Raw genomic sequence first — 24005 nt, 5'->3', positions numbered from 1 at the left:
AATTGCGTTGCTCAGAGCTTTAATGAATCTCTCATTTCCACGAAAGAAAAGGCTAAAAACTTTGAATTCGCTGCTTAATCAACGAGTGATAATATCAAGACTATTATTATTATTATTATTATTATTATTATTATTATTATTAGTCTCTTATCTCGCGATATCTTATTTATTTATTAAATTTATAAGGTATTCAGTGAATTTAGAAATTAACTATAATACATGTAAGTTAACTCAAACATTTCAAATTATAAAAAAAAAACAAACAAACAATATATGATTTGCGAAGGTATTACACTAACTCTTTATTATTTTTCCTCAATTGATTTAATGGTTTTTAATTTATTTTGTTTTGGTACACCGATTTGTACCTCCCTTCAAAAATTATAAATTTTTATTTTGGATCACCTGAGACCAACTAGCTTTAAATTTTAGGTTTTTTTAGGAGGCTTTCCTGTGTCACAATATTGTATTTAATAAATAAAAATATTTCTAATATTGAATTAAATTATTTTATTTTGCTAAAAAAAAACCTTTTGAAAGGATTGTTTTCTTTGTCATTTCATGATTTCTTTATATTTTGCAACCATATAATATAGTTGAATTAATTAGTTTTCGATCAAGCACTGAAATTACGTTCATCTCCTCTCCGTTTCTATCAAAGACAAGCCATTTGCACCAAGGATAAAACTATTTTATGATTTAATAATAAAAAAATTATTAATGAAGACAAATTATTATTGTTAAAATAATACTTTTATTTTAAGCTAAATAATTATTCTTTTTAACCAAATAAATACATTAATTTAATTTAAAAAAATTTATTAAATATAATATTATTTTGGAAGGAAATTTGGTTGGTAACAAAGCTCTGAATTTTAATTTAATTAGTTAAAATCAATTGAAATATCATGAAAAGAAAAGCATAAAATAAATGATTTTTTAGTTAAAATTCTTTGACTGACACAACTAAAAAAGTTGGTCTATCAAAAATAAATAAATTGCATGAACTAAAATTAAAAAAACTTTATTTTAATATGTTTTGAAACTCAGTATACTTAAAATAATTTTGAAAATAACTTATAAATTGTTTAAATAGATGCTAAACCAATCTAAGTTGAAAATGAAAAAAAATCCAAAATAATAAGGAAATAAAGAAAAAAATACGGAAATAACTTTTTAAATATAATTAAACTCAGTATAAAGCTTTATCATTAAACTTGGTATAATGGTTTAAATTTAAAAATTCTCGACTTGATTTTTTTTTTATTTTTAAATTAAATAGTAACCTCATCAATAGGACAGGTTCAATAAAAAAAATATTAGGTATCCTAGTCAATTCATCAAACATGTGATGTAGATTATGAACTCTATTAGATTCAATTAATCTTTTATTTTATTATATAAAAGAAACATAAAAATTGATTTACTAGCAATTCAATAATAAATGATAAAATTTAATAAAAAATTTACACTAAAAAATGAAATTAAAGCCATGAAAAAGAAATGGCTTGTTAGGCTCGAGGGAGGCACTTGTCCCAATTTCATTTTATAACCTGTCCTTTTTTTTTCCAAAAAAATACATTAAAAACAAGTCATTTATTCTCTATAGCCAAAAAATATTGTTTCCAACACGAATCAAACCTGTGGCCTTAGATTAAACACATGCACTAACCAACTGATGCATGCTTTGTCTTAATTAAGAAAATAAAAACAAAACAGAGGAGTGGAGAGGAGAGGAGAGGAGTGGAAGAGTATTTCTTGGAATGTTCCCAATTTTTAGTTGGGTCAACACTAAACACGACAGAAATCTTCATGCAAACAAACAAAGAGTAGCTATTTGGAATGATGTCAAAGTACGTAATAACTTGTCACAAAACTCCGGAAAAAAAAAAAAAAGAGAGGCTTCATCGGCTTAGTTGTTTGGTAGTGTAATTATAGGTGTTTTTCAAATAATTTTTCATGCTAAAATACATATTAATGATATTTTTTTATTTTTAAAAAATTATTTTTAATATCATTATATCAAAACGATTTAAAAAGTATAAATTCTATTAAATTTTTTTAAAAAAAAATTTAATTTTTTTTAGAAATACGGGTTGAATCGGTGCTGATGTCAAACCATATTAGTCAAGCTGCTGCCACGCGGGAAGGTGTGGAACGAAGGGTTGAGATTGAAAACAGTATTTTATCACACGGGATACTGTTTTCTTCAACGATCAGGTCAAATCCTCAGACTATGTCCCTTCAGTTGACCGACTACGTGGAAGACACAATTCAAAGCTTTGTATTCGAGCTAAATCTATGAACACAAAATCCACGCGGACAAATCATGTCTACATGTCAGACAAAAAGCACTTCAGAAACGGAAAGCTACCGGAGAAATTTGTGGCAAGAAAAACAAAATAATTGAAGCTGATTTTAGACAGCAAAAATATATTCGGCTTGATTTATGTATGTATTTCTAATAGATATTCATACACTCTTAAATTTATATTTATGTTTGACCATTCACTTTCTATACAAGCTAGCCTATATATTAGTACTAACCAATAAAAAATAGTTTTTTTTTTTACCTAAATTTGATTCTTGAATTTTTCATTCTTTTAGAAGCCTTGTATTTATTCTTTTAATTTCTGATTTTAATTTTGGATATTTTTGTAAAATTTTAATTTTTTTTAATTTCATCTTTCAATCTCAATTTATAATGTATTTTTTTCAATTTGATAATTTTATTTTTATCCTTTTGTTAAATTGATTTTTCTTTTTTATTTCACCCTTTAATTAAAAAAAAAGTTATCCTCTAATTTATTTTTATATTGATTTTAATCTTTATTCTTTTAATTGTTAATTTTTTATCTTGAATTCTTTTGTATAATTGAGGTTTTCTTTTTAATATCAACTGTCAACATTTGATTGATTAGGATTAAAGGATTAAACTTCATGATTTTTTTATAAATAATTTTGTTATTATTTAATTAAAATAAAACTAACTTATTTGAACCATTGAAGTCATAAATTTTTTTAAAAAATCTATTTATAACACCTAAATATCATTTTTTTCATAAAATATTGGCCATGAATCTAGTTGTAATACCAAATTTGTTAACGTAACTTTTTAATTATTAGTAATTTTGTCAAGGGAAGTTCGAAGCAGCTTGATATTTGGTTTTACATGGAGGTTCGAAGAGACGAGGACTTCCTGATAGTCCTTGATTATGGAGGTCCCAAACTTGATCCATTCATGGCTACTAACACAAACAGAAGAATATCTCATCGATCGCGGAAAGAAGAGAGAAGAATCAAGTCAAGGGCAAGTACTGAAACAGCAGGCAGGCCACCCCACTTCAAGGGAGCTTTTTGTTGAAGTCAAGCAGCTTTCACGCGGTGTAAGAACAGACAGACCACGTGCAGAAGGCAACCTCGTGTTCCCACCGAGTGTGAACTAGGCTAGACAAAAAAACAACAGGAACTTGAAGTATCCAATACGTACACTTTGGAAAAATTAAATCAACTTCTTACATTTTGTGTGATTTTTCATTATCGGACAACGAGTTAACCAAGATTGGTAATTAATTTTGAGACTTGAAATTAAATATTGTTTCTTGCCTTTTAATTTGTTTAGAAAGGAAGAATTAAATTGATGTTGGAATTTCAATTTTTTTAAAAAAACTACGAGGAAAGATACATACCCGTACGTAGACTAAATGATTTCAAAACACGTCCAAATTTGATCTAGCCTGGCTAATTTGGTCAATAGAAAACAAAAATGAATCAATATATTGACCCCCACCTCGATTGACAGCGTAATTGGAATCATTCTGAGCCAGTGGGTATAGAAGACCATATTAACACCATTAATAAATCAACATGCAAGATTCGGCAAATGATTCTTTCTTTGACTAGCCTCGACTAGTAATTTCTGGAGGCCTTCCAGAATTAATTAGTACCACAATAAACGTTGCAAAAAGTGTAGTGTAACAATCCCTTATATTAAATTGCATATGATTTCTTGTAATTTGGTTTGTAATTTGGTTTGAGTTAGATTTGCTTTTAAATCAGGTTTAGAGTAGACTTGATCGATCTAGATAGCTCATTAGATGAATCGGTGACTTTCTTTACCTTGTTAAACTTTGGTGAAACCTAATTAGATTAGTTCCAAGAATTTTTATTTTATTTTTATTCAAGATAATGTTATTTTAGTTTGTTAACCAAACAACATCATTTTATTTTAAAAGTAAATATAAAATGGTATTGTTTTGAAATAAATCCAAATTACTTGATCAGTCCTTAACTTAACCTTAGATTAGGTGTGTGTATCAAGAACAATGAATAATTATACCATATATTAAAAAGCCAGAGTGAAAACACTATTTATATAAGCAACGAACAACCTCAAGTTTATTTTTTTCATTTGCATCTTTTATTTTTTTATTGGATCTTCAAACTTTTTTTACCACCTCAAATCTTTTTTTTTAATTTCCATCTCTTTTTATTGGATCCTTTTGCTTCCCATTTAATAATTATAGTTTAATTTTACAAAATTAACTCTTAGTAAATTATAAAATAATGTTTGGAATTATAAATATATAATACAGTACAAAATGAAAAAATATTTAAAAATAAAGGTAATGCAATATAGAAGAAAGATAAAATTCATTATGAATTGTAATAATATCATAACGAGTATTTTTTATGATGATTTTTACTTAAAAATATATTAAAAAATATTTATTATTATTATTATTTTAAAAAATATTTATTATATAATTAAATCAGAACAATTCAGAAAATTAATAATTAAAAAAAAGTCAAAACATCATTCGAAACACGTTTCCACTATTTTTGTCTCTATGTTCGGCTGCGCAGGCAGTCTTCTCTTTTCGCTCTCCAGCAAATTTTCCATAATGACATTATCGGCCGCGACACTGCAATCCCTATCGCAGTAAAGTTCCAGTTATTGGGTGATTGATTCTCTTATATAGATTTACTACCAGTCAGTCCAACAATACCATTTTGTGACTATTTTTTTTTTCCCTTCGAAAACAAAAATAAAGAAAGAAAAACGATGGAATTAATTATATTTTGAATTCCAAAATTCTGAGATATATAAAACGATTTTTTTTTAGCTAAAAGTTAAATAAAATCTCTTACAATTTGTGAGATAATTAAAGTTTGTATTTCTTTCTTGGCTCCTGGAATTCAACCTTAATTATTATATAAGAAGTAAATTTTTATGTAAATTCTCCGATTAATATTAACTAGTCTCGTACTTGTTTGTTGTTGCGGGTTGATTTTCAAAATGTATTTTTATTTAACTTTGTGATAATAAAAATTTATATTTTAAATAATTCCAATGATGTTGTTAAATATTTATTTTGTCCACAATACATATCTATAAAAAATTTAAATTTTGAGAAGAAAAAAATTTCTTGTCAAAATTCCTTTTTGCTATTAATGTTTTTTGTTATTTTCATGGAGTAGTAATTCTTTTATTAAAAAAATATAAAAATTAAAATAATTGATTTTTTTTAATTGAGAAAGTTATTTCTTTAAACTTAATTGATACCAATTTTCTATATTAGTGGATGCAAATGCAGCCTATTCATAAGGTTAGGGGGTTTATTCCTTTGTTGATGATTTATTTACTTGTCCTTTCTTTCGTATAGTTTCCACATATATGATTGCTCTCATGATCAATTCTTCTTTTCCTTCATGGAAACAATAAGATTATCTAATTATAAGTGTTATTTTGTCCTCGCATGCTACTAGCTTGCACTTTGTTATTTGCCAAACATCTTGTAGCATATGGTAAACTTTTAATAAAGCACTTGCTTCATCGTCCAATTCTAGAACTATAAAACTTTATGGTTCCTTTCAAGACATACAACAAGGAGATAATAAAATCATTGTTTATTTATAGAAGGCAAAGTCTTTCTTTGATGAATCAGTTGTTACAAGGAGATTGATCTCTTTGAAGGACTTTAATATTTATGTTTTTAGAGAGTTAAGAGAAGAGTTTAAATATTACATGATAGTAATGGAGAAATAATAACAACATCAACACTTTTCATGACAACAATGGATATAGTTGCGGACACAATTTCTAGCAGCAACATACTTATTTCTCTTTCTTAAATTCATCCTCAAATCAACGATCCAACAATCATTCTATAAAATGTCAGTTATGTTATGGTTTTGGCCACACAACATAGTAATATCTTTAGTTAACTACTTACAATTTGCAAGCTGATGTTGCTACTCATGTTACTTGGTTTTCTAATATTAGTGCAAATCATCATGTGACATCTGATCTTACCAGTATGACGAGTTCAACTTAACAATAATCAGTTGTGTGTTGGTGATGATAAATGATTTTTTATATCAACTATTGCTTATTCCATCATTCACGGACCCAAATGCACTTTTACTATATCCAATAGATTACATGATGCTCATATTAAAAAGTCATTGCTATCTGTTAAAAAATTATATCTTGGAAATAATATATTTTTTTAATTTCATACATTTGTTTTTTTATATTAAGGATCTAATAACCATAAAGGTGTTTCTTTTTCACCATAGTGTGATGGTATGTATGTTATTTCTAAGTTTTCTGCAATGTTTTTGCCTTAAGATTTCTTGTTTACACATGTTTATGCTTTTGTTGATATTTGATGTCGTTGATTTGGAATCCTAGTACATGAATTTCAAGTCTTTTAATATTTAATAATAAAAAAGTGTCTTGTACTTTATAACTTTTTTAATTTTAATTATTTAGTATGTCTCTTAGGGAAAGTTTTATGTTTGTCTTTAATCACTACAAATCATCAAATGTTTGCTCCTCTTGAATTGATATATAGTAATGTTTAGGGATTTTCTTCTCTATTTTTTTTATGATGGTTTTCTCTATTTTATTATTTTTATGGATGCCCAAACTAAATATGTTTGGTTTTTTTTCTTTGTTTTCAAATTTGATGTTTTTATTGTTTTTCAATAATTTCAAGCTCAAGTCGAAAGATAATTTTCTACTAAAATTAAATATGTGAAAATAGATTGAGGTGGTGAGTATAGAAAATTAAACACTTATTTTAAAACTATTATAAAAAAAAAAAAGTATCTGGACTAAACAAAAGTGTTTCCTTGTTTTACACTTTGGTCCTCTTTTGTTGGAATTTTTCTTCATTAACAAATTTTAACAAATTTGTCATTAATTTAGCTATAGAAGGTTGAAACTGGAAAAAAAAATTGAAGATAAAATGGAAAATAAATTCGGGCTACTATGTGTCACAACCCAATTTTTTACCTTCATTTTTGTATATTTCAAAAAAATAGAAAAATCTAAAAAAAACTTTTTAGTAAAATTTGTTGATTTTAATCATTTTTTATTTCCATCATTTTTATGAGCTTAGAAGTAATCATAAAAAGTATAAAAATACAAAAATAAAATACATAGTTAGGGTTGGAATCGGACCAATAATTGAGTATCACATGCAAAGATTGAGTTTGAGAAATTTTGGGTCTCAATTGAGGGTTGAATTGAAGAAGAAATAGAAGAAAATGGCTTAATTTGGTTTAATTTGGCTAAAGTTGAAAGAAATTGAAAGTTGAAGGGTGAGTTTGAAACAAATCACCAAGTTAGAAAGTCAATAGGGGTCTTAAATGAAGAAGAAAATTGAAATTTGGAGTGTATTTGGCTTAAAAAATTATAGAATTAAGAAACCAAGGATTAAAATAAATTCAATGAAAAAGTCCAAGAGCCTATCTTAATTCTGGCAGGGGCATAATTGAATTAAAAGAAGCCAAATTGACCAAAAATACAAATAAAACTTAAAGAACAAGGACTGAAGCACAAGAAGCGAGGAAATAAGAGGATAAGTTTGAGGTTGGTGTAATTTTTAATTAGAAAACCTAACTCTAATTAAAGATGAAGACGACCCCGTTTCACATTAAGAGAAACGGTGCATCTAGATAAAAGGGGGAAGAACAGGGGATGTTTTGCCAAGAAAAGTACAGAAAATCTAGAAAACGTTGTTTTGCCAAGAAAAGTACAGAAAATCTAGAAAACATGTGGGAAAAACAATACAACCTGTTTGTTTCACAATGCATTTATTTTTTCTGTCTTATTATTTTCTTCCATGCCTCTGCCTCTGTTTGCTTTGTGAATATATATGAAAGGGATTGGAGAAAGGTTTGGGCCATGTTTGTGCTTGGTATCACCGGTTTTTATTTTAGCCTTCTTAGAAATGGTGAGACTTGGGCTGTGTATGATAGGTCATAGGCTGTGTTCACGGTGGTAGGCTAGGGCTAGGTCTGGACTTAAGTTATTTTTTATAAAATACATTAAAAATATATATTTTTATTTTTTAAAAATTATTTTTGAGATCAACACATCAAAAAAATTCAGAACATATAAAAAAATTTAAATTTTTTAAAAACATGATTTACACCACGTTTCCAAACAAGGATATGCGTTCTAGTTTTTTATAACCTTGACTGTATTTATGAATTTGATGAGTTTGATTTAAGTATGCACGTATTTAATAAAATAAAAATAATAACAAAAACAAATACAATAAAATTTATGTGAATGCATATTTTGTATGCATTATGGCCAAGTTCCCTTGTGAAAAAATCATTATGGCATATTTTATCATTTTTCTTCCACAAAAATAAAACCTTTATCTTGCTCTTCACAAGGAAATAAAAAAAAATATATTTCTTATTTTTTAGCTTTTTTTTTTACTTTTTTTTATCCAGCATTATCATTAAAAAAAATTGTCTTTAAAATAACATAGATGCAACAAACTATGAAAATATACGAAAGAGTAAAGGCCCGTTATTTTCAAAGCCAGATTTTTATTTAATTCAATGACAATTAAAGTAAATATTTAAAAGCGTTTGAAGGATTTAAATTTTAGAGGAAAAATGTATTTCTTTAATAAAAAAATCCCACTTGCATTTTTTCATGTTTTGACCAAACATGTCTTTTTTTGTCAGTGACATAGTTTTTTCAATGAAATATTAAGGTAATTAAAATAAATATTTGCAAGAATTTTAGTAATTTCAGTTAATAAGAAAAAAAATTACTTCTTTAGTTAAAATCTCCTTTTCCTTATTTTTTTATTTTAACAAAAATGTGTTTTTTTTATTAGGAGTGTTTTTTTAATAAAAACTTATCATGATTTGAAAAGAAAAATTCAATAAAAAAATAAAAAAATCAATACTTTATAATTTTTATATGAATGTATGGAAAAATTAAAGAATAATTAATTCATAACTGTATAAAAATTCTCAATCACACACATATATATGAATTTAATATATTTTTTATTAAAACATTTCACATTAATATCCAATGGGAATAATACACACACATATATGAATTTAATATATATTTTTTTTTATTAAAAACACTTCACATTAATATCCAATGAGAATAATACACACACACACAACACGCGAGCTTCTTTTTTTTTAAATGATGACTAAATGTCAGGTTGTCTGCTAATTTTTTAAATAGAATAAATGACATGTTGTTCATGTAAATAGATGATATGTTGTCTATTGAAACATATTCTATTAATTTTTGGTTATTAGGTTCAAGTTTTAGGATCCTAGAAATTCAAATTTTAACTTACTTTCACCTAAAAATATATTATAAATCTTGATAATTCTATTTTCAAACTTAAAACATTCTCTAAATAGTGTAAAATAAAAAAAAATCAAACCATATAAAATAAATTGTATGGACCCAATCTAAGTTTTTTAGCATAGTAAAAAAAAAAAACCACCTCCATTAAATTTCATTCTCCTATATAAACTTATTAGTTGTTGTTATCAAAATTTGCTATTTAGCTAACATTTTATCCCAATTTACTATTATGGCATTGGCATGAAGATATTTCACCTAATATTTTATCCCAAATTATTATTTAAAGTCCCAACATTTCTTTTTCCTAAGAGTATTATTACATAATTTTCCATTTAGCTAAACAATCATGTTTACCTTTTCCTGCAAGTGAATTTTTTTTTCCCAGTGATTTCTTTGAATTGTTACATTTTAATGCACAGGTCCTTATTTTGCATCTTCTCTTAGTGGTGAATAATATTTTTTAAGCATTGTATATGATTACTCTCATAATACTAGGATTTATCTTATACAACACATGTTCAAAACACTTTCTCAAATTTTTTTTTTTTGTAACTATGATTCAAACTCAATTTAATGTATAATCATGTATAATTATGAGTGATAATGGCTTGGAATTTTTCAATTTTCAATCATGCAGCTCATTAGTTTTTTTTGCTAGACTTAGAGTTATCCATTAAAATAGTCATGCCAAAACTTCTCAACAAAATAGAGTAGTTAAAAAAAAAATATCATAACCTCTTAAATATTACATATGCTCTTAGATTCTAAGAACACACAACTTTGAAGTTTTGGGGAGATTGCATCTTTATTATTATTGATGAAGTTGTGAAAAAATTTTACATAAAAATCAAGTTTTTCATGGGTTTCTATCCCCGGTCGAGATGTGTAGGCTTAAATTAGGCTTAGTGTATGGACTTGATTATTCTTGAAAAAATTAAGTCTCTCATGGAATGAAAAACTATTCAATGCTTAACTAAGAAAGTGTGTGGGAGAAAATAAGAAAAAACATAAAAATGAATTATTGAAGAGTGAAATGTTGAGTTGGAAAAAGTTGTGATCTCTTTTGTTTATTTGGTGACCCAATATATTTATAGATCTTAGACACATCAACTCACTTTAGAAAGTTGCATGAAAATTGATTAGTGAAAATACTGTTGCTCATCATTGTTTGTAGTGTCTAGCTATGTTACTAGTGAAGTGGTTGGTGAATGTCAATGACATTTTAGCTAGAAATAATCACTCGTTAAGAAAAGAGATGTTTGATTTGATAAGAATATAGTGCATGTTGCACTAGAATTATTGGCTCGAAATGTGGTGATAACCATGCATACAAGTATGCACTTATAAAGAAAAGAATATCTTAGTGAAGCATAGAAACTTTTGTACATGTAGAAAGTGTATGACATTGATTTTTTACTACTTAAAACTAAAAAAAAATAAAATATATTTGCATTGGACATCCCACTGCAAAGGTAAGGTTGTAGTTATTTGTAATACGACATGAATATCATAGGTGTTGTCAAGGCAACAAGTGTGTTGCTATTTTTTTATATAAAAAAATATGCACCATTATTTGCCCTCTTAAATCTTTTAAATGTATATATTTGAAAGATTTAACTAGTAAAATTGGAGAAAGAAAATACTTACTTGTTTTGTAGATGATATTACCTTTTTTGTGTATTGTGAAGGACTTCTCATAATTTTTATCAATATTTATGCATTTTATGTATTCATACAATATGAATAGAACATTATAGTAAATAATGAAACTCATTTTATTTTTGTATTTCTTCTATTTTTGCAAGAAAGAGAGATTTTATTATAATAAAAACTAATTATCAAGAAAACCAGTAAATTCAGACCACCCACAATCAAGATCCACCACATTTCTCCACGCCGACCCTTTAGCATTGAAAAGAGGAAGGAATTATTAATGAAATTATGATGAAATAGGGAAAGGAACTTATTGATACTTTTGTTATTTTTAAGTTCAGAAGCTATTTAGTCATTATTTCAAATATAATGATAATCTTGTAAATAAATATATATTTTTTATTGGTTTTATCTGGCCCCAATTCCTGAGGATGTAAAGTTTTACTCACTTTTAAAGTTTAGATTGCAAAGTATAATATTCAAAAACTTGATTGCAAAGTGAAAAAATGACCAAACCATAAGATGCTTAGAGTAATTTACTCTTTAAAAAATTATGTTTTAGTCCCTATATTTTTCAATATTTTCATATTTGCTCCTTTCAGTTTTTGTTGTTTATTTTTTGACTCTAAGCTTTTTTTTTCATAACATTTGCCATCCTTTTAAGTTGATAATGGAGTGTCACTAAAAAAATCATCGATCTTGGTGTTAATTGATTGATATTGAATTTGAAAGTTTAATGTAGGTGGTTTTGACTTTTAACCATGCAAGAAAAATTTATTCAAAGTGAGAGTTTTTTTAATTCAATTTAATTTTGGGTTTTTAAAGTGATGAGAGGGTGTTTTGGGTTGAAAATAAAGTTATTGAAGTTTAAATGATGTTATTTAAATATTTTTAAGTAATAATAGATTGAATTTTTTATTTTTTATCTTTTAAATATGAATGTCTATTGACAGCTTTTTATATAGAGTTTGAGAATGTGATAGTAGTTGCTTTTCAAACTATTTTTTTTGCTAATAAATGCATTAAAATAATATATATTTTTTTAAAAAATATTTTTAATATCAGCATATCAAAACGATTAAAAAATAATAATAAAAATTTAAACAAAAAAATTTAAAATTTAAAAAAACACGGTTTCAACCGCGTACTCAATGACACCTTATATTATTACTTGCAAGTTTTTTAGCTTATCACTTAAGGGTATTTGAGAGTGTAATAAATATTGTTTTTTAAATTATTTTTTGTTTAAAAATATATTAAAATAATATATTTTTTATTTTTAAAAAATTATTTTTAAAATTAGCATATTAAAAAATTTAAATATACTTAAAAAAAATAATTTAAAATAAAAATAAAAAAATTTAATAAAAAAAACATGTTAAAACTCAAAGTAAAACACTCTTACCAGCATGCAAACTCCAAGACTGATTTTTCATACTTAAGATCGTCAGTGAAGAGGCCCATTTGGGCTTTTCGGGCCTATAAAGATTAAAGCTCGCAAACCACTCAGACAAAGGGACGGCTATAAATTGCGATGTACATCTCTTGTGACCCTTACGGGGAGCTCTAGGGTTTCTCCAGTATAGGGTTTTACTCTTTCCTCTCCTTATAATCTATCAAACTTTTTTAGGGTTTTTTTCTTCTAATAAGCGCCGCCCTTAAGATCGCCTTCCATATAAAATGGAAGCGTTTTGAGTCATAGCTGCGCAATATTGAACTTTCTTTTAGGAGATTTTCAAAAGGGTTCTCCTATTGAATTTCTCTTTATACTCCCACCTGAATTTTCTTCATGAGGCATTTTTTTCTTTGGATCTGTTTGCTTTTCCTGTTTTTTAAACTGCTAGGTATGTAATAGTGTTAAAACCTTTTCTTATCTATGCTTGTTTCAATCAATGGGAGCTACAGATCCTCTGATATTCATGTGAATGGTTCATTATTAGGCGGGAAACAATTAAACCCTTCTTTATTTTTTGTTCATCGTTACTTTTTTGAGTTGGGTTGATTTTTGTTTAGCTCAATTGGGCTAAAAGATTCATGAAGTTGGCAAAGATGATGAATCAATTAGATGTGTGAATGGAGCTTAATCTATATTGAACTCAACTTTTTGAGGCATATTTAATCGTCTGATTTGCTTGTGTTTTAGAAATTACTTGTGTCGCAAATATGTAATTTGGCGATTGGAGTTTTTGGAGGTCGTTGATGATAAATTCGAAGGCTTGTTTCTCAAAACATTCGCAGTGGCCGCCTAAGTGCTTTCGCCTTCGCCAGGCTTGAGAGCGCATGCTGCTTTTATCCTTCCTTGGATGTCTGAGATCTCAATTCAATCTTATTATAGTGCCATATCGGTTATATGATTGAAGGAAATATTTTCTCAAAATATTTTTATATTCTTTAAATCTCAGTTGATGATGACAAATCCGAAGGCTTGTTTCTCAAAACATTCGCAGTGGCCGCCTAAGAGCTTTCGCCTTTGCGAGGCTTGAGAGCTTATGCTGCTTTGTCCTTCCTTGGATGTCTGAAACTCTAATCCACTTATTGCATTTAACTCAATAGTTTTTGTTTATAAGGGCACTTGTAATTTGCAGGTGATGTTATTTTGGTCTATGTAATGTTATGTCTTGACCTATGTAGGTGATACGCTGGAGTCTGATAATTTCTTTCTATCTTTTCCTTGAAGCATACATTTGGTGACATCGATTGGGATATATAAATCAAAGGAGTTGACTTTTGGAGCTAGTTCTTCTCTTATCCCTGGATGCTTGAAGCAGTTATCTTCTGTACACTTAATGTTGTGTTGTGACCGGGATCCTATTATGGAAGAGGTTCAACTTGTAATGATAGCGTCTATGATATTTGTAAAGGATGGTTTCCTCTTGTCCGCCAAGTATTGTATTCTCCATTTTACAATTGTCTTTTCTACTATTGTGGCCGTGGTTGAACAGGGCTTTGTAATCCCGAGACCTTGGCATGATGGTTCAATAAATGTGGCAGTGTATTCTTTGTCAAGAAGTTTGTGAGGGCAGATCTTAAGAAATGGACCCCCATGTATTTATGTACCTCTCGTATGTTGGCGAATCTCACTTGTGAATCCGGGTTCCATGTATGATCGGTGAGGAATACATGTTATTGGTATCAGTTTTTTTTGGTTGTATATTTGATGATGATAGGATGAGCCTCATATAAACAGCGCCAGTGCTGTGAAATCATCATGAATATTAAACTATAACGACGACTAAGAGTAGTAGTGTGAGAAGTAGATTTGAAGTTGTAGTTTGGGAATCCTACATTTCTCAGTTGTATCTCTCTTCGTCTCCTGTTACGCGTGTTTGATGCGATATGCTTATCACGCAAGAGCGAAAACGGCAAGCACTAGAGAGCTTTTGATGAGAATATTACTCCTGTCGGGATCACTATTTGGTCATCCACAATTCACGATAATAGAATCAGTTCGTGAGAATGATGAAAAAACAGTTTCAAAATCTGTTTCCATAATTTTATGCAAATCCTAGCAATCCCTCTCATCTTTCAAGTGTTTTCTTTTTCTATCCATAAATCAAAAGGCAATTGATGTTTTCTTCCATAATGGAAACTCGGTTGGAAACAACTAGTGAAGGAAACCAGATCACTTCCCCATGGCAACAACAAAATCAATCATATTTTCTCTAACAATCCCAGGTTTGTTACAAGCACAGCAAGCCATGATTCTCTATCGATTCTCTTATCAACTCAATTTGCACTAGGAGATCAATCTCAGGTTCAAATCCTGTGAGGGTTGGGTTGGGGATTCATCTGCCAGCCTATCAGACCTTCCATTGAATAAAGAAAAATCCAAAACTAGATTAACATAAAACAATAACCAAAATCAATCAAAACCCATTATGATCTCATACAGCATTCCTAACCTATCCCACATCCGTCCCTTCTCAAGGACTCTCTACCCCTTCAAGCATCGAAAGGCCAACTGCTTCAAACCTCTTGCCACAATTTCTTGAGGCGGAAAGCTCTATTCATCTCCATCAAATTCACCATCATTCATTGTCCTTATAACTTACTATTTCTCCTCTTCACCACTGTAAGGCAAATTGCTTGTCCTCTGAACTGTTTTCTGACTATTATCATAGTTTTCCTTGCGTTATCAAGTGTGGACACAAGTTAAGGGGCAGTGACTTCGATAAATGATAATACCTGGTGGAACAGAAGGGTTTCAACAGCCAGCAACAATGGTCAATCTCCTATAAACTTCAAATCATTTCTCATGATGAGCTTGGGACCAAGACAGTTCGTTTGAGTGGTTTCTCCAATTTCCATTCCCTCAACATAAAATCAAGAATGGCAATGGCAGCATGTTTGTTTGTATTCTCCCAAAGCCCTGCAGACACCCAACGTTTCACACCGCACACCATACCTATCTAGGAAAATAGCAATGGAAACCAAGAATGTTCTCTTGCATTGCAGTAAGCACATAAAAAAGAAAAAGTAAAAGGAAAATCCTACCGGTACCATTTTGACAACAAATATATACTGGAAAACAGGAACGGGGTGAGCAATAAGAAACCAAGCTAGCATAAGAAAATACTACCAGCCGAGTGCTCTCTCATCTCATTCAGTGTTTCTACCCATAGTCGAAAGGCAAATAATAATTCCTCCACGAAAGCAAATTTATTTGAAAAAAGAAAAAGTCATGATCAATTTCCATTGTAGGAAAACAAAAAGGAAATCAATTATTCTAGCTTAAACAAAAAAAGCAATAAAATCCCAATTTTGCTACAAGCATTGCAAACCATAAATAGAAGGAAAGGCTATTACTTTTAAGAGCTAGATTCAATTTTAATTAATAACGTTCAAGACCTATTAGGCTATTACAACGATTGCATAGCACCAAAATAAATAAATAAAAAACTTTTAACATTAGTAGTAGTAGTAAGAATAATCAAAATCAATCAAGGAACCCAGTCTGACGCCAAATTGCGTTCCTAACCTGTCTCAGATCCCTTCCTTTCAACGTCCTCCCAACCCCTTCAAGCACCGAAAACGTTGTCTTGGGCGACTGCGTCGATCCTCGTGCCACAATCTCATGAGGTGGCAGCATCTCTTCATCCCCATCAAACTCACCATCATCGTCCTCCTCAAACCTGCTACTCCTCTCTTTCGCCATCGCCATCGACAACACCGGCACATTCATCGGGGCCGATTGGTTCATTTTTCTTATCGGCACCGACTGCGACGCGTATTCCGCCACGTGTGGGGACCTCGGAATTAATGGGATTGCTCTAGACGAGGATGAAGAAGGTGATGGTGGGAGTGAAGGCTTGCGGTAAAGAACCATGTTGTGGTTGTATTCTGGTAACGCAGCGAGAATCCCCGAGTTCTGAGGGAAAGCTGTGTGGCGGTTAAATTTATTATGGTGGTTGTTGTTGCTGGCGGTTGTTGGAGAGGACGAGGAGGAATTGCTTTGGGTTTGATTGGTGGAATCGTTGGTCAAGAAAATATCATCCTCGTTGAGCTCATCTGCGTTGCCGTTACTGTCCCCATTGCCGTCGGTCACGTAGGAGGAGGTGGAAGAGGAGGAGGGGATGCCGAGGAAACGGTAACGGGAGGTAGAGTCCATCTGATTTGTTTTTATAAATGGTGAATCAATGATGTGTGGAGCAGGTAGATACAGGAATTTATGTGCGTTTCTGCCTGAATTTATATATATAATTTTTATTTTTTTTAAAAGAGAGTAAAAAGGAGGAGTAAGAATTATTAGGGGGTGACTGTTGTGGCGGAGAGGAGTGGTGAAGGAGTAGAAGTTGAAGAGGAGAGAGACAGAGAGAATGACGTGGCACGTTGATTTATTTATTAGTATGCGTTCGGTTCTTTTTGTGGATTTTTGAAGCCGTTGTCCTGTTCATTGAGAGCGTGCCACGTGGATTTTGCGAAGAAAAATGCTGAGTTTAGGTACTGATTTTCTCTCTTTTTAAGAACGGCTCATTTTCCTTGTAACACGTGAAGGAAGACCCGATCATCTCCTGTAGCTTTTCTGTTGAATTTCTTTCACTACCCACATACTTTGTATGGAAATTGCCATTGCATTGCATGGATACTTCGAATCAGACTTTGGCTTTAATTTTAATTTTAATTTTTCTCTCTAACATGTGTTTAATGATATAATTACACGTGTATTTGAGAGTACGGTTGAATAGTAATTTCTTTGTTACAAAAGTAAATAATCACTTTTGTTCATGGTAAAAAAAATGTATATTTTTACCCAAATCAATAAAACACAGCTACTAATAATATAGTACTGCTGGGCTCATAAAAAAGCGCGCCGTGTTCAGTTCTCACCGAGCTTCCTTTTGTAATATAAATATAAATAAATAAGGGCCATGTTTTCCACGGTAAATTACAAAATCTACCGCTTCCCTTATCTCCTTCCCTCTACCTGCTTTTTAGCTCAATCAGTTAGCAAATACTCTAACCAGTTGACAGTTTATTAAATTCTGTTTGCTTGCTTGTTGGCACTCATCAAATGGAGCAACAGCAGCAACTGCAGAGAAGTCCATCAGGGAGTCCAAGCCCTAGATCTCCGTCATCGCAGCCTTATTTATCGGTTTCGGTGACTGATCCTGTAAAATTAGGGAATGGCGTCCAGGGTTACATCTCTTATCGCGTTATCACCAAGGTAATGTTTTCATTCTTGATGGAGGTTTTAGGGTTTTAATTCTTGATTATGATTAAATGTTTTGGCGTGTAGACAAATTTACCGGAATACCAAGGGCACGAAAAGATTGTGATTCGGCGGTTCAGCGATTTTGATTGGTTGCGTGATCGGCTTTTCCACAATTACAAAGGTGTATTTATCCCTCCTCTTCCAGAAAAGAGCGCTGTAGGTAAGGGATTGGTCTAATTTGCAGCAATGAGTTGGTTGGAGCAGTGAGTTCGAATTTTATTTTGACTAATTATGATTGGTGGTAATGCAGAAAAGTTTCGGTTTAGTGCTGAATTTATTGAGATGAGGAGACAAGGGCTGGATATATTTGTCAATAGGATAGCTTCGCATCAAGAGCTTCAGCATAGTGAGGATTTAAGGACCTTTTTGCAGGCTGATGAGGAGGTGAATCATCTATATATGTAGTGTATTAACAATTTGCGTTCTTTTGGTGCTGTACGTGAAAGTTTATTATCGCTTCACTAATTTTCTTGTTAATCCAAAGGATAAATTCATGAACTACTTGTTATAAACTATCTATAATCTTGCAGCAAGCATGCAGTGAAAGTCAAATTTTTCTCTTTCCGTGAAGAGGATCCTTTAGTACCGTGAATTTTCTCCCTCGTTGAAAAACATTTCTGGACATGTTTAGGGAAAGAGAGGAATGAAAAACTGGATAAAAAGCACAAGTAAAGTGGAATATGGCTGGTTGCCATGCTTTATCACTTTAGTTTCTGGAATATGTCTACCTAAGATCTGTCCAGAAAGTGCAGTGACTGGCTTTGGGAGGTCAATACTGGTTTTCATCAGGATTGAACGTGAGACTGCATATTTGATCTTTTATTATTTTCACCAGTATCATTCCCAGGAGCAAACACCGTGGCCATATATAGCATTTCCACTCAAATTATCTCAAGAGATGCAATACTAGCAAGCAATCTGTTTTGTCACGGGATAATTATTTTTTAAAACACGGAGAGATAGTTTTATAAATACAATTGATGACAATTCATTCTCAAGCAATTACTTACAGGACTTGGACCTATGAATTCCTTTCTGAATCATTAATAAGGAAGAAGTAACTGTATTGATTCATATAATGGGATTCTTAGCATGTAACTTAGAAAATTAACATGTATATTGCCTATGATGATTGTTTGTGATTCCTGTTCTTTCCTGTATTTTTTATTTCTAAGAGTATAACTGTGAGCTTTTAATTCAACATTAGTATATTACCTTTTTTTCAGACCATGGAAAGATTAAGATCTCAAGAGACTGGTATATTTAAGAAGAAACCTGCTGATTTGATGCAAATTTTCAAGGTATGATGAGCTCTCTGTCTTTCTTTTCTGATTGACACGTGAAATTCAGCACTAATTTTCTGATGCTTGAACACTGTCATGCAACATCTGAACACTTCTTTCCTTATTATGAATTCTCCTATGCTATAAATTAATTATCAAATTAATCAGACGTTAGGTCCTTATCTGAAAGCATATCACTGAAGTTGGATGACTGCTTCTTAGTTCACTGGATACTCTGCTTCTGTTGTGTGGATACTTCAAGATGATGTTTAACAACTCCAGACATACAATTTTGTGGGTTGCGTTTAGTGTTTATTTTTAGACGACTTGTTTCAGGTGTCAGATCAGATTCTCTTTATTTAATTAAGAATCTTTTTCACTACTTGTTGGTTAAGTATATAGCGCACGAGACAGCAGTCAATTCCACCTGTACACTGCAATTTACAGAATAGGCCATTCAAACAAGCATGCTTTCAGCATGCTAATTATAGTATGATCTAGCAACTATGGTCCAAATGTTTTGCAGGACGCGCAATCTAAAGTGAGTGACATTGTTCTTGGGAAGGAAAAACCTGTTGAAGAATCGAATCTTGAATATGAAAAGCTAAAACATTACATCTTTGAGCTTGAAAACCACTTGGCTGAAGCTCAGAAGCATGCATGTCGTCTTGTAAAGCGACATAGAGGTAATGGTGGTTTATGTGGTTGTTACATGTAACACATGATGAGTATCATTTCATGTTACATGTCCTTTAGACTCATTATGATGCTGTCAGTTCTTGTGATGTGATTGCCTGTGTTTTTTTTTTTTTGTCAGAATTGGGGCAATCGCTATCAGATTTCAGTAAGGCAGTAAAACTCCTTGGTGCTTGTGAAGGAGATGCCCTAGGAAAGGCATTTTCTGAGCTTGGGACTAAATCAGAGGCATTATCAGTTAAGCTTCAGAAGGAGGTAGGCTTAAAGTCAATCGTGCCTTCTGCTACCAGATTCAGCATTTTGTTTTATGGCCCTCATGTCTTTTTAGTCTTTTGGAGTTAATAAGCTTCTTTTAAAATCTTTGATGCATTTCTATGAACTTCCAGGCCCATCTACTCTTAATGAATTTTGAAGAACCATTGAAAGATTATGTCCGTGCTGTTCAATCTATTAAGGTGAGTTTGGCTTGTCTCCTTCCATCTTTTTCCTATCTCTTCACCCTCCTTTTTTTTGTGTGTGAGTGCCTGCTCGCCCTCTACATTTGTCTTTGAAGCTGATCTTGTTACTCTGTGTGTTCTGACAGGCTACCATAGCTGAGCGGGCCAATGTCTTCAGGCATCAGTGTGAACTGGCTGAAACAATGAAGTTGAAAGAGATAAATCTGTATGTCCTGGTTGCTCCTTTCCTTATAACTTTATTTTATCTGTGATTTCGATGGTACCATGTGAAATCGTCATGAACATTGCAAGATACAGAACAATGACTTTTCTCTTGATTCTTATTACTGTACTCTGATAGGTCTTTAGTGGTAATGACTTAGTTACATGCAACTTGAATTAAGTTTGTAAATACAAGTGTCATCCAGCAAAGAAGCACTGTTGAAAGTGTTTGATTAGGTTCCATGCTTATAAGTATCTCTCACCACATTTCAATTGGCAACAAGGCAGAATTTAGATTGTGTGATAAAGAGGCCTTTTAGCATCTAACGCGATGTATAGTTACATTTTATTTTCATACATGTGTAGTCGAAGTTTCTCCACTGGGAATTCTAAAAACAAGCTCAGAAATCCTGAAACTTGAAAACCCCATTGCATCATTGAAGTTGTCACTTATTGATGGCCTTTTCCCATTGTTCCATGGTAGTCCGTTTTGGCTGCTGGCCCAGATGATCTCTGGAGTTTCTAATTCATATCTATTGCTGCAGTGACAAACTTATGCTAACACGTTCTTATAAAATGGGAGAAGCGGAGCATGAGTACAAGGAGGCAAGTTATCTTACGGTTAGCATATTTGCACGTCAGAAATCTTAGTTCTCTGACTTGAAAGTTTGTTTTCATGCAGTTGAAAGCGGAAAATGAGGAAGCAACTAGAAGGTTTGAGACAATTGTGAGACTGATGAACGAAGAGATAGTGCGCTTTCAAGAACAGAAAACATTGGATATGGGGATTGCTTTCCATGAATTTGCAAAAGGACAGGTACGCTTGGCAAATAGCATTGCAGATGCTTGGAGAAGTCTTCTTCCTAAACTTGAAGCATGTTCCACACAATGAATACTGGAAAGTGAGCTCTTGTTCACTTTCTTCATTCTTAGGAATGCTAGGACCAAGCTCTTGCTTTGTAATAACCTTCCAGTTTTGCTATTCTGTTGTTGAACATCATACGGCACTTTTGCAAACTTTTGTTTCTTGTACAAATTTGAGATCAAGTGAAGAGCAAATTAGGAGCGAACACGAAAATGGTCATGTCTTATGTGCGTCAGATCCTCTCCTCACTGAGATTTACACCTGTGTCGGTGTCCACACTTTCGAATCTAGCGTGTCTGGCATTGTGGTTTAAAAATAATAGGTTTAAGAAAAATGATGCCTGCAGTTTGAAATTCAATTATGTGTTTAATGCAAAGAAACAGAAGCTATTTAATTATCTCCGTTAGAGAATTCTAGCTACCATGAGCAAATGACATTTTAAAATCAGATTTCCCAGCCCTTTTTTGTTTTTTTGAAGCTCTTAAATTAAAATTCTACCACCAAAAAATCTTTCCAAAAATAATAACTGGCCCTAATTTGATTTTACAATCCAACCCAACCTAAAATTCTTCAACTGCCCAGAACCTCAAAACAATTTATTTTCAACGCATTAATTATAACTAGATAAGCCTATAAAAATAAATCCACGAATCGAGATAATAATTTTAAAAACAAAACTACCTGCAATAAATCCTAAAGTGGGAGCGGATAAAAACTATAAATTTACTTCAAGGCATAAAACCAGTACAGCTAACAACATATCCCAAAGAGAACTCCCTGACGTTAAAATCCACAGAAACATCTTATCTTACGATATGAAAGAGATTGAAAGATCAACAGTACAAACTCTAGACCAAATTTATAACATTAAATGAAAATCACTATCACTGAACATTACAGCTCATTCTTCATCCTCTTCATCTCCATCTCCACCAGCAGCCTTCTTGGAAGCAGCCTTCTGGTTCTTTCGCTTCACTCTACCAGGGCGTCCACCACCAAAGGGGCTCGTGAGTGAGAAATCAATGTGCTTCTGCGAGTCAACTCTCACCATGAAGGATGGAATGTTGACCACCTGCCTCCCAACCCTGCAGGGCCAAAATAGATATCAATAACGAGGCAAAGCTTTCAAATCCGGAATCCAACAGTAGCAAGACAAAAGACAATATGAAAAGCCATGATCAGGTAAAAATGATAATAACTACTTTCAAAATAACAAGCAAAAAGAAAATAAAAAGATACTATGAAAAGAAGTAATCGGTTAACAGGATGATTTCTGATCATATTTTTAGAAGAGGATCCCAGTCATAAACACGAGAAAGAGAGTAAAAACGACAGCAGACCTTAAGCTCTGAAATCACATGACCTTGACATGGATACTAATTCTGATTAAAGGGCAGTCAGGACATTTTATAATAAAGTAAATCACAACATTGGGAAAACAGAGGGAATCGGGAAAATCATAAAGCACAATTTCAACACTAACAACACACATATGTTGCAAATGCAGTGCACATTTAAGATAAAATTTATCTAATTCATGAAGAGCATTTTAACTTGCATAGGTTGTATGCCTACATAACATGAAAACATAAGAGAAAGATCCAATTATTTACCTAATGTGCCTCTGTTTGATGAGCACCCTGGCATGGTGGATGGACTTAGCCATACCAGCCTTGAAAACAAGAGTCTGGAGGCGGCGCTCGAGAAAGTTTTCCACGGTGAGAGCCAACACATAATCGAGCTTGTTCTGGCTCTCTTCCAAAAGCCCATACCTATTCATCCTCCTCAAAAGCGCCTCACCCTCAAAAATACGGCGCTGGTTCTTCTCGTCAAGGGTGAGAAGCATTCTGGCAGCATTGCGAATGCGACTCAAAGCATACTGAACCCTCCAGAGCTCCCTCTTGGCACGGAGCCCATACTCTCCGACGAGCTTCAGCTCGGCATCCAAACGTTCCTTCTCATAAGGACGCCTTGGCTTCTTAAAAGTTTTCCCATCTATATGAAAACGAAAAACAAATATCACACTTCTATTATTCAAAATCCAGGCGCCAAACTCTAGTGGTACACCAAGTGCATTCAAATCATCAAATCAAGATTAAAATGCAAATCTCAGATGCTAAACTCTATTGAGGACAGAGAAACGGAAGCTGAATTTTCTGAATTCTAAATAAAATAATGCGCATCAAATTTTCCATGTTTCACTTACTTTATAGTTTACAAAGAAAAGAAGATCGAAAATGAGCTAAAACTCAACAAAAAAAAGAGTCCAGGGATTGATTAGAATACAAAAGATGTTGAAATTATAGTGAAAAGGTATAAAAAAAAAGATTGAGAGGCAACTCACAGTTCCGATAAAAGGAGACGTGAACCATTCTCTCAGCGGGCTAGGGCCCCTCTACGATTGCACGACCTTTCCTCACCAGCAGAAAAGAAATCCAATCCAAGACCGACTCCGATCCGCCTAGTGTGTCGAACTCAGTTAGGG

General features: G+C 31.7%; 3 protein-coding genes, 1 long non-coding RNA gene and 3 other non-coding genes across 7 annotated transcripts in view; 5 read left to right on the top strand and 2 right to left on the bottom strand.

The window, feature by feature from the left end:
* Window positions 1-12832: 12832 nt before the first annotated feature.
* Window positions 12833-14314, top strand: LOC133689901 (uncharacterized). Its single transcript, XR_009841345.1, has 2 exons — window positions 12833-13890; window positions 13983-14314. It is a non-coding gene; the product is annotated as an uncharacterized LOC133689901 (long non-coding RNA).
* On the top strand, window positions 13344-13442 carry LOC133690399 (small nucleolar RNA Z266). The gene has a single exon (XR_009841430.1). It is a non-coding gene; the product is annotated as a small nucleolar RNA Z266 (small nucleolar RNA).
* Window positions 13497-13620, top strand: LOC133690418 (small nucleolar RNA SNORD14). Its single transcript, XR_009841449.1, has one exon. It is a non-coding gene; the product is annotated as a small nucleolar RNA SNORD14 (small nucleolar RNA).
* LOC133690411 (small nucleolar RNA SNORD14) lies at window positions 13706-13828 on the top strand. The gene has a single exon (XR_009841442.1). It is a non-coding gene; the product is annotated as a small nucleolar RNA SNORD14 (small nucleolar RNA).
* A 1793-nt stretch (window positions 14315-16107) lies between the features above and the next one.
* On the bottom strand, window positions 16108-17026 carry LOC133689900 (protein S40-7-like). The gene has a single exon (XM_062110006.1). It carries the CDS (start codon window positions 16911-16913, stop codon window positions 16242-16244), a length of 672 nt encoding a protein of 223 aa, XP_061965990.1. The 5' UTR covers window positions 16914-17026; the 3' UTR covers window positions 16108-16241.
* Window positions 17027-17657: 631 nt separating this feature from the next.
* On the top strand, window positions 17658-21733 carry LOC133689118 (sorting nexin 1-like). The gene is made up of 10 exons (XM_062108867.1): window positions 17658-17969; window positions 18042-18177; window positions 18268-18401; window positions 19244-19318; window positions 19827-19986; window positions 20118-20251; window positions 20383-20451; window positions 20580-20659; window positions 21201-21261; window positions 21338-21733. The coding sequence occupies exons 1-10, from the start codon at window positions 17817-17819 to the stop codon at window positions 21545-21547; spliced, it is 1212 nt and encodes a 403-aa protein (XP_061964851.1). The 5' UTR covers window positions 17658-17816; the 3' UTR covers window positions 21548-21733.
* A 493-nt stretch (window positions 21734-22226) lies between these two features.
* The window catches only part of LOC133689119 (small ribosomal subunit protein uS4y-like), a 1798-nt gene continuing 19 nt past the window's right edge, over window positions 22227-24005 (bottom strand). Inside the window, exons 1-3 of the mRNA XM_062108868.1 lie at window positions 23865-24005; window positions 23134-23515; window positions 22227-22605 (exon numbers count right to left, since the gene is read on the bottom strand). The exon at window positions 23865-24005 is cut by the window's right edge and continues 19 nt beyond it. Coding sequence (XP_061964852.1) covers window positions 22422-22605; window positions 23134-23515; window positions 23865-23892 — 594 coding nt within the window. The 5' untranslated portion in view covers window positions 23893-24005 and the 3' untranslated portion in view covers window positions 22227-22421. The remainder of the gene's footprint in view (window positions 22606-23133; window positions 23516-23864) is intronic.

The sequence above is a fragment of the Populus nigra genome, chromosome 3 (assembly GCF_951802175.1).
Source record: "Populus nigra chromosome 3, ddPopNigr1.1, whole genome shotgun sequence".
NCBI lineage: Eukaryota > Viridiplantae > Streptophyta > Magnoliopsida > Malpighiales > Salicaceae > Populus > Populus nigra.
This window is presented reverse-complemented; position numbering and strand designations above follow the sequence as displayed.